We start from the raw sequence: 10,692 nt of genomic DNA, 5'->3' as shown, positions 1-10,692 counted from the left end.
GGTCTAAAACCTCGAATTGTCATTAAATTGTTTTAGAAGTGAAATCATAATAAAACTTTTGTAATAGAAAACCCAAACGAAACCCAAGACTTTTTAGTGCTGTGTGAGAATTGAGATTTTCCCCAAGGGAAGAAAGGCGTGTGAATTGTTGGTGCCCTGAAACAGACGTGCGTCACAAGCAGCCGCAGGCTCGAATTGGTTCCATCCTAGAGGCAGCAACCAGGTAAAGGTTGGGTTGGTCAGGGATCGTCGTCCGTCGTGACCATCCCTTAGTGAGTTGTTTAGGCAGAACAACATCTGGTCCTTCGAGAACCGGCAAAACAGTAACAGCCAGAGAAATAGAGGAGTAGTGCACAAAGTAAGTACACGAAATTCCATCATCATTATATTTGCTCGACAACGTATTGGCCCTCGGTCGCAAATATTTTTTGGAAGTTGCCGTTACGTATTCTTTGCAAAATATTTGCAAGGTTTTTGACTCTTGTGTACCGTTAAAAATTATTCTTGTCCATTGCTCTTGCCTTGCCCTTTGGGTTGTCGTCTAGTACATACCAACATATGTATTTTGTTTGCCTGCCTTTCCCCTTACACTTGGCAAATTGTCTTATTTACCCAAACACACAAGTGGTTGTTAGGTCGCTGCTTGTGCGCCATCCGCGCTGCTTCGATGCAGTTGGTCTGCAGTTGCGCTGTCTCCCGGTTATCTCTTTCGATGCTAACAATCATTTTTTGCGTTTATGTACTCTTGCACTAAGAGATTGATCTGGCTCTCGTTGATGTGTGTGGAGTGTGTATACCAACCCTTATTGCGTCATATGCCTGAATGTGGTATTTCTTTTGTTGTTGGACTTGTGGTGGCTCTTAATATTAATAAATAAGAGAGAAAAAAAAACAAATGCAGAAAATTTAAGATATTGATCATATGTTTGAGGCAATACCAACTCAAAAAAAAAAAACAGAAAAGAAAGCACCTAATATTTTAAATAGACGTTTGGCTCGTTGATAGACGGGAATATAGCTCGCTGCTTAAAATATTTGTTTTGAGATAGAAAATAAAAAAGAATAAATAAAACAAAACCTATTGGCTCTTGGGGCAGGTTATGATTACAATATTTGGATACTAATGATATGGGAGTTTTCTTGTGTTTTTTGGCGACAGTGGCACAGAAATTTGCACTCATAAAGAACTTGTTAAAGAACAAAATATAATTTGTGTTTATGTGGGAGCGGCCAATCAAATCAAATACAAAATATAGGAACACAAACAAATTTACTCGTTGCTGAAAAGGGCATAAATTTAACAGTGCGTTGGAGGACAGATTGTGTGGCCTCTTATGGTAAACGTGGTAACTTGCTCAAAGCAGTTGTGTGTGCATTGGCAAGCTAATGAGGATTTGTTGATATTTCAAATTAGACATTTGGTTTTGGCACAGTGTGCCGATTTGAGTGATGCACATTGATATGAAGATTACAATAAAACACATTGGGGAATTGGTAGATTGCCTGTACATTTGTGGCAACTGAGAATTTGTTGATGAGTTGTTCAAAAGCCTGAAGTGTCGGAGTTTGGACAACAGCTTTCCCGTGGGAAGTGTTGTTTTAACAGATATCTGGTGTGTTGATGTAAAGACAGTCATTCTCGTGGAGACCTTGTTAAAAAATATGATAAAATTGTTGGGCGCTTTCTCATGGAGAATATGTTAGCAAATATTTGTTTTGTTTACAACAATTTTTTGTAGGAGAGCCTGTTTTGAAAATTTCTCAAACCATTTGTGGATGAGAACAGTTTCTCGTGGAGAAACGTTTGAATAATATTTGAGTCATTGAATGGAAGCACAGCTTTCTCGTGGAGAAGTTATTTTTGGAAATATTTATTGGCAAATGGTAAATTATTGGTGCTTGCTGTGCAACTTTCTCGGGGAATTTTCTTGGCCAATGTTTTGATTGTCAACGTTTGGGTGAATACTTTCTCGAGGATAAATTTCTGAATTGTGGTCGATTGAGTTCCAACTTTCTCGAGGAGAAGTGTGGAGCTTTTTCTTTTGTGAAGAACTTTTATTATCATCGAAATTGGTTAATATCTTTCTCGTGACGAAGCGGAGTTCTACCATTGTCTCGTGGAGACTTCTTTGTGTGGTCTAAAAGTAATCCAATACCCCTTTTAATTTTGAAGTGAAGGTTTATGGTACTTGCACATATTGACTGGAAGTTTGAATTGGTGGTGGATAGCTGTATAGTCGGTTTCGTACAGTGGGTGCGGAATACAGAAAGGGCTAGAAAATAAAATTAAAATATTTTGATGTGATTTCGTATTTTGGATACGAAATACCGATTGAGCCCAGGGGCTAAAAGCTTTCTCGTGGGGAAGTTGAATTATTTGGAGCATTTGGCTGTGCACAGTGGTGTGGAAACAGTAAATATCAGAATTGTTGAAATTGTTGATGACTATTAACTTTCTCAGGAATTTTGCGAGTTTTTCTTACTCATTAAAGGGCTGATGATTATTAGCTTTCTCGTGAATTTTGCGGATTTTTCTTACTCATTAAATGCCTGGTGATTATTAGCTTCCTCGTGAATTTTGCGAATTTTTTCTTACTCATTACATTGTGTATATTGTTAACTTTCTCGTGAGGGTTTCCTCTTGCTCCTTTACATTTTTAAATCCATTAACTTTCTCTTGAAGTTTTTCTTGCGGATGGGCGTAAGCTCCCACTAAGTGCTGATATAAATAACTTCCTCTTAGTATTTGGTGGTAAATTTTGTCTGTCTCCTTTACATAGAGGAACTTGCTCGTAAAGATTTACGTTTTGTCTTGAGATTTTATAATCGAGTGCGGGTTGGTCCGTAAAGTGTCGATATATTTCGCTTCGAGCATTTCCCTAAAAAACATGTCGACTTTCGAAGATTTTCTTGTCCAATGTGATGAAATTGTTTCATTCTTGGAGCGTGTAGAGGGGACGGATGCTTCCGCATACAACGAATCAGCGATTGAGGCTGAAAAGGCAGAGATTCTGAGTTCATGGGCGGACTGGAAAGAGAGCTACAAGAAATGTTTAGCGGATCCAGAGTGTAGTAAGAAAAATAAAGAGGTTATGAAAACGAAAAAGAATGTGGCCCATGGGGCCTATATTAAAATTGTGAGCTTGCTCGGGGAATGGAAAGAGAAAGTTAAGAGTGTTCCGTCGTCCTCTATTCAGAAACCCTCTTCCTCGGTCGCGGTACCCCCCTGCGATACCGAAATGTTTTATGGGGATTATGTCTCGTGGCCTAGCTTTCGTGATTTATTCACGGCTATTTACATGACAAATAAGAAGCTCAGTCCTGTAGAGAAGCTATACCACCTTTTTCAGAAAACAGGTGGTGAGGCGAGAGAAATAAATCGCCATATTCCCTTAACGGCAGAAGGTTTACCGGTTGCATGGGACAACCTGAAAAACCAATACGAAAATAAGAGGATTCTGATTAACTCTCAATTGAGAATTTTGTTTAATTTGGCCCATTGTGGGCAAGAGTCACCCAGCGGTCTCAAAAAGTTGCAGCGTGATATCACGAACTGCATTTCTGTCCTAGAGTCATTGAAGATAGACGTTAAATCGTGGGATCCGGTTTTTGTTTACCAATGTTCCACAAAGATGCCGAAACTAACTTTGTCTCTTTGGGAACAGTCCTTGAGTAACAAGACTGAAATGCCTCATTGGGATGATTTAAATAAGTTTTTAACGGAAAGATATCAGGCCCTAGAAAGTGTGTCGGACATTACTGGACCCAGTACTGCGCAGTCGAATCAAAACTCTCGCGCCAAGTTTACCCAGTTTGACAAATCAAAGCAGTTTAAGGTCCATCATACCAAGGTCAATGAAGATAAATGCAAATTGTGCAAAGGGGCTCATGTGATAAAATCTTGTCCGAAGTTTCTCAGCATGGAATTTAGGAGCAGGCTCAATGTGATTAGAAGAGAGAATCGGTGTATAAATTGTTTGGCTCTTGGTCATAGAGCGACTGATTGTAGGTCGCAGGGTTGTCCTAAATGCTCATTGAAACATCATGTGCTTCTTCATAAGAACAAAGTTCCTCAAAATGATTCCAGGGGTTCCAAAAATGCTTCCTCGTGTAATCCACCCTTATCTACGAATATAAGTGTGGCGTCGGATGGTCCGTCGACTTCTGCTAATGCTCGGACATTTCATACTACGGTGGCAAATAGGACAATGCTTGCCACCGCTTGGGTGAATATTGTAAAAGATGGAGTTTCTTATAGGGTCCGTGCCTTGATAGACCCTTGCTCGGACGATACGTTCATTGCCTCGAGGGTTCAAAAACAATTAAGGTTACCAACAAGTTCTGTCTCGGCGGATATTTCTGGTTTGGGTGGAGAACATTTAACGAAATGTTCTAAAGTGGCTACAATAACAGTTGGTTCGATCAAAAATACCTCTTTCTCAATGGACTTGGAGGCTTTTGTGGTCCCGGAAATTACGGGGGATATTCCTACGCAGCCTTTACAGACAATTTGTGCTGAAGAGCTTCCGGATCTAGACTTTGCAGATCCGAAGTTTTATCAAAGTGGTCCTGTGGACATATTGCTCGGGGGCAACGTTTATCCCATAATATTGCTCAATGGGGTGAGAAAGAATATTCTAGGCTCTTTGTTAGCGCAAGAGACAGTTTTTGGCTGGATTTTGACGGGTCCTGCTACCAATTCAGCCGAGCAACATAGAGTGAGCGTGTCCCACTATACCAAAGTGTCTGTAAGGGATCAACTGGCGAAGTTTTGGGAAATTGAGGAGGTGCGTAGGGTACCCACTGTCTCAGTGGATGATCGAAGATGTGAGGAGATCTTCCAGTCTACGACAATTAGATGCTCGGACGGAAGGTATATGGTAGACTTACCCTTTAGAACTGATTTGACTTTTGAGTTGTCGTCAAAATCCAGCAGATTTATCGCTCTTACTCAGTTTTTACGCAACGAAACATCGTTAATGAGGAAGCCTGACCGGAAAACTGATTATGATGCTGTGTTGCTTGAGTACTTGTCCCTGGGGCACATGGAAAAGATTGAGGGTTTCATTAACTATCAAGATGGGTTTTATTTGCCACATCACGGGGTTTTCAAACCTGATAGTGCCACCACGAAGTTGAGGGTGGTTTTTAATGCCTCATGCCCCTCAGTAGGCGGGAAAAGTTTGAATGACGCTTTGTATGTTGGCCCTACGCTTCAAAGAGACATTGTGTCTTTGGTTCTGAATTGGCGCATGTTCAGATATGTCTTCAATGCGGATATTTCTAAAATGTACCGCCAAATTTGGATCAATCCGAAGCATGCTAAGTTTCAACGCATATTGTTTCGTACTTGCTCAGAGGATGAAGTATCAGATTACCAACTTAAGACGGTTACCTTTGGAGTTAACTGTGCTCCTTATTTGGCCCTTAGGACTCTCTTAAAACTAGCGGATGATGAGGAATATCGCTATCCAATTGGCTCAAAGATTTTGAGGAATAGCATGTATGTGGACGATGCCCTGGTGGGAAGTCATAGTGTATCTGAGGGGTTGAAAGCCAGAGCAGAATTGGTGGCAATCTTAGGATCTGCTGGCTTCGAATTGCGAAAGTGGACGTCTAATGCGAAAGAACTTTTAGAAGGACTTGCTCGTGGGCATTTATTGCATGAAGAATTTTTGGAGTTTGGGGACAAAAGTTCGGCAAAGACACTTGGCATTCGTTGGAATGCGGTGTCAGATAGTTTCTTCTTTATGATGGAAAAGTTAGAAGAGAAAAGTTCGTACACCAAGAGACAGGTGTTATCAATAATTGCCCGGATTTTTGACCCTTTGGGATGGCTTTCTCCGATTATAGTCAAGGCAAAGATTTTAATGCAGCAACTTTGGCTCGATGATATAGGATGGGACGATCCCCTAAAGCCTTTTACTCTTTTGAATTGGAAAAATTTTGTCTCCAGCTCCAGGGAGATCGAAAAGATAAGCATTCCCCGATGGGTAAATTTCTCACCAGATTGTGTGATTGAGCTGCATGGGTTTTGTGACTCGTCGGAGTCGGCATATGCTGCAGTTTTGTATTTGAGAGTAGAGGTGGGTGATTCAGTTTACTCGAATTTGCTGGTAGCAAAATCCAAGGTTGCTCCTTTGAAAAAGGTATCGTTGCCTCATTTGGAGCTATGTGGGGCTCTTCTCCTGGCGGAGTTGGTGGACTCCGTAGTGCCACAGTTAAATCTTCCAAAAGCTCCGTTGGTAGCGTGGTCGGACTCAACAATAGTCCTTTCTTGGCTGAAGAAGCCCGCTTACACATGGACGACCTTTGTCTCAAATAGGGTAGCAGTCATTCAGGAGAAAATTGGAGGTAATTGGCGCCATGTGCCAACGTTTGATAACCCGGCGGATCTAGCAACCCGGGGGCGGACTCCTTTGGAAGTAAAGGAGTGTAGTCTGTGGTGGCACGGACCAGACTGGCTCAAGCTGGAGAAGCAGAAATGGCCCTCCAGTGTGTTGATACCGGAAACCACCCTTGAGTGCAAACCGGTTAAGGTCAATCTTGCTCGATCGGCCGTGGAAGAAGATGTCTTAGAAAGATTTTCCCGTCTCTCTACAGCTACAAATGTCATCTCGTATATCTTCCGATTCTTCCGACGGAGCCACCCCAAGACTAAGAAGACTGTCTCTTTCGGTAGTATAAAATTGTCCCCGGAGGAAATCAGATTTACTCGGCACCGGTTGATGTCACTGTCTCAAAGGATTCACTTTCCCTCGGAATTCGATTGCCTCCTCAAGGGGCGGAAGCTAGAGTCGGGTAGCCCTCTTCTGTCTTTGAACCCATTCCTCGATGATAACTTGCTCATTCGGGCTAACGGACGTTTGAGTTCCACCCTTTCTCTGCCGTATCAGGAAAGATACCCGATCATTTTGGCCTACCAAAGTAGATTCGCTTCCCTCTACGTCGACCAGGTGCACCGGCAGACGAACCATGGTGGTGTCCAGTTGACTCTCGCCACTACTCGGCTCGAATGTTGGATCCTCAGGGGTAGGAACTTGGTGAGGGCGCGATACCGGAAGTGCACAAGATGCGTTTTGGCTCAAAAAAAGCGACAAGGTCAACTAATGGCTGCGCTTCCTCCGGAGAGGACTACGATTGGAAGGCCTTTCTCCACCTCTGGTGTCGATTTTGCTGGCCCCGTGGACATAAAAACCTTTAACGGACGGGGTTGTCGTATCTCAAAGGGTTATATATGTCTTTTCGTTTGTTTTGTCACGAAAGCCATACATCTGGAGCCGGTAAGTGACCTGTCTACCCCAGCTTTCGTGGGCGCTTTGGCTCGATTTGTCGCCAGGCGTGGCTGCCCCCTCCACATCTATTCCGACAACGGAAAAAACTTTGTGGGCGCTGATCGGGAGCTTCGGTCAAACTTTGGGAAGGTTGTCTCCGAATTGAAAGACGACTCAGTGGCTCGTTACGGGTTCCAGAAGCTGGAGTGGCATTTTATACCTGCCTCGGCGCCTCACATGGGAGGGCTTTGGGAGGCCGGCGTCAAGAGCTGCAAAAGCCACTTGAGGAAGATGTCCGGCCAGATCAGACACACGTTCGAGGAGCTGGCGACTATTCTGGCTAATATAGAATCGTGCCTGAACTCAAGGCCTCTAACCCCCTTGTCCGACAACATCGATGATCTCAACGTACTTACTCCTGGGCACTTTCTCATCGGGGGGTCTTTACTTGCTCCCGCGGAACCTGAGGAGGTCGAAAGTAGGACGTCCATGCAGAATCGTTGGCGGCGTGTGAAATTGGCCTCGCAAGAATTCTGCAGGCGCTGGAAGATGGAGTACCTCCGAGAGCTCCACAAGCGAACTAAGTGGAAGCAACCCCAGGAGGACTTGCAACTCAACGATATGGTGGTATTACACAAGGAGGCAATGGCTCCGAACGAATGGCGACTCGGCCGGGTCGTCAAAATGTATAAAGGGCCCGATGGGCGCGTAAGAGTGGTGGATCTGAGGACGCAAAATGGTGTCATCTCTCGACCGGTCCATAAGCTCGTCCTTCTTCCCAGAAATTAAACCTTCTTGCTCCACAGGCCAGCCAAACGTTGTCTTTCCCACTATTTTTTGTATGGAATTCTTACCCCCTAACTAATTTTTGTTCCTTTCCAGATGAGCTACAACGAGCAGTACAAGTGCCCCATGTGCGACACCCGCCATGCCTTGCAGCACTGCCGGGCTTTCTTACAGATGTCCCCGCAGTCGAAGTCGACTTTCGTCCGAGTGTCCCTCTACTGCGTTAACTGTTTGGGAATGGGACACGTCGTACTTCATTGCCCCGCGAAGAAGGGGTGCCGTACCTGTACCTTGCCCCACCACACGTTAATGCACCCCCTCGACACCAACTACAACTATTGGCTAAAGATGTCAGCCCAGGTCAAGCTTCGTATCCCTGGTGTACTCGAGCCCTGGGTGGAAGTTAAGGTGCTGCTTGACCCCCGCCATCCAGACAGCACCATAATGCTCGGTAGCTCCGTGGGTGAGGACGAGACCAAGCTCAAGCCCTTGAACAAGGCGGTGCTGACGGCCAACAACAACGGGGTTCGCACGTATACTACGTACCTACGGAAGAGCACCCGTCGTTTAGTCGAGCCGAGAGAGCCCATTGATCCCCGGCAGATACGCCAGACTTACCGAAAGGCCGAGGTTGCTGACCCGGAACTCCAACACCCTGGAGTAGTCAACGTGGTTTTAGGTGCGGATGCCGCGAAAGGCGTATTTCTTGGCCTCCCCATTGCCCTGTCGGGCCGGCTTTATGCCCAAAACACCATCTTTGGATGGGCATTTTTTGGTGCGGTCCCTCTAAGAGCCTAACTTCCTCGCTACGTCTCAATGATGCCATTCCTTGCTCTTGACTGGCTCTGGGGCGATATACACGATTCCTCGCAATGTCTCAGGGATGTCAACATTCGCTACTGGCTGGCTCTGGGGCAACATAAGTATTATAAACATGGATTAATTTATTTATTTTATTATTTTTATTTACTATTACTGCCCTAAGAAGTAAAATGTATTATTTTTGGTTTAATTGGGACCTAGTCCCAATGGGGGGGAGTATGTTTATGTGAGCGGGAAACGCTGCATTAGCAGCACCTAAATATAGCAATGGGTTCCACTCACATAAACGTCACTCTCTCCCGAGAGCTATGAACAACGAATTCGCCGTATCATACGTTGTTGTTCTCTTTTTGTTTTCCTTTTTTTGATGCTCGAACTTTCGTTCGCTTTTGTGTTTTGACTATCAACTAGAAAAGTAGAACTCCACGAGACAGTGCGAAAAGAAAAAAAGATAGAACTGTGAATTTAACTAAAACGAAATTAGTTGTCTGAATTGTCATTAAATTTTTAAGTTATTAAAAATCGGTCTAAAACCTCGAATTGTCATTAAATTGTTTTAGAAGTGAAATCATAATAAAACTTTTGTAATAGAAAACCCAAACGAAACCCAAGACTTTTTAGTGCTGTGTGAGAATTGAGATTTTCCCCAAGGGAAGAAAGGCGTGTGAATTGTTGGTGCCCTGAAACAGACGTGCGTCACAAGCAGCCGCAGGCTCGAATTGGTTCCATCCTAGAGGCAGCAACCAGGTAAAGGTTGGGTTGGTCAGGGATCGTCGTCCGTCGTGACCATCCCTTAGTGAGTTGTTTAGGCAGAACAACAGATTCTAAAAATTAGAAAAAAATATTTGGGAGTTCTCCAACTATTTTGCTAAAATCCCATAGAATAATGAATGTATACAGTTAAAACTTCATCAAAACATATGGTTTACCATCACGAGAGTTTAACTGATTACTGTGATAACTTATAAGGGTAGGAAATTAAGAGTAATATTGAAATTACAATCATTCAATTAATATTATAATTAAAAAGCCTGTTATTCGCGAATTAGTTAAAGTCGGTTGATGCGCATCCGTTTTTGGATACAGCGAATCAATCTCTGTCAAAATTTATGCATATTTCGATGTTTAACTCAGGGGCCATTGTGTGCCACCAGTTGCATCATACACTGCAAAAAACCTTAAAGTTGGTAAAAGTCACGCAATGTGCATACGATTTTGATGCGCATCCGGTTTCGTCAGCGCCTATCAAAAATACGTCTAAATATACCAATTTTAATTAGATTCTTCAAGAACCGCGGATGTGCCTCCACATTCTATTTTTGGTGAAAAACCCATATTACACGCGAATCTCTGTAATTTATGTCACGCGTTTTCGCAAATATTATAATCGCGTATAAAGGATTCCATTTACGTAAAAAAATTTCAAGAAAATCGCGGTTTAGTACGCGGATTTGTCGAAATAATTTTTTGCTGCTTTTCCTATTTTCAGGGTATCTATATCCGCGGTTTTAGTGGATGGATTCGATCGCGGAAGGTCTTATTAGATCCATCGCGTAAAAAAACTAAATTCACGCGGGTTACAAAGGAAATTGAATGGCACTTGTAAATTTTAAACGCAAAAAATAGTTTTTTAAAAAAATCACGCATCAAATATTGGCCTTTAGACTCCAATTACTAGGATGCTGTAAGGAGCACACTCATGAGATATGCATTAAACGACGTAGAATCACGAGTTTTATAATCCTAATGTGAGTTTTGAATATTATCTTGTTGCGCGTCCGAATTATTAAAACAATTCAAAAAACCCCGA

At 43.1% G+C, this 10,692-nt stretch overlaps 2 protein-coding genes across 2 annotated transcripts; both read left to right on the top strand.

Annotated features, from left to right (window-relative positions):
* The first annotated feature begins 332 nt into the window (after window positions 1-332).
* LOC141390984 (uncharacterized) lies at window positions 333-8,949 on the top strand. Its single transcript, XM_073963900.1, has 2 exons — window positions 333-358; window positions 8,157-8,949. Exon 2 carries the CDS (start codon window positions 8,157-8,159, stop codon window positions 8,856-8,858), a length of 702 nt encoding a protein of 233 aa, XP_073820001.1. The 5' UTR covers window positions 333-358; the 3' UTR covers window positions 8,859-8,949.
* On the top strand, window positions 2,889-8,135 carry LOC141389572 (uncharacterized). Its single transcript, XM_073961284.1, has 2 exons — window positions 2,889-6,619; window positions 8,081-8,135. Exons 1-2 carry the CDS (start codon window positions 2,889-2,891, stop codon window positions 8,133-8,135), a joined length of 3,786 nt encoding a protein of 1,261 aa, XP_073817385.1.
* Window positions 8,950-10,692: the final 1,743 nt, after the last annotated feature.

This window comes from Musca autumnalis, unplaced genomic scaffold (assembly GCF_047663935.1).
Source record: "Musca autumnalis isolate F117 unplaced genomic scaffold, ASM4766393v1 scaffold_1, whole genome shotgun sequence".
In the NCBI taxonomy this organism is placed as follows: Eukaryota; Metazoa; Arthropoda; class Insecta; order Diptera; family Muscidae; genus Musca; species Musca autumnalis.
Note: the sequence above shows the minus strand (reverse complement) of the source record. Positions and strands in the feature narration are given on the sequence as shown.

Coding starts and splice junctions, on each gene's coding strand:
- LOC141389572 (XM_073961284.1), top strand. CDS start 2,889: ATGTCGACTTTCGAAGATTTTCTTGTCCAATGTGATGAAATTGTTTCA. Junction 6,620..8,080: donor ACAGCTACAAATGTCATCTC/GTATATCTTCCG, acceptor CTTGCTCCACAG/GCCAGCCAAACGTTGTCTTT.
- LOC141390984 (XM_073963900.1), top strand. CDS start 8,157: ATGAGCTACAACGAGCAGTACAAGTGCCCCATGTGCGACACCCGCCAT.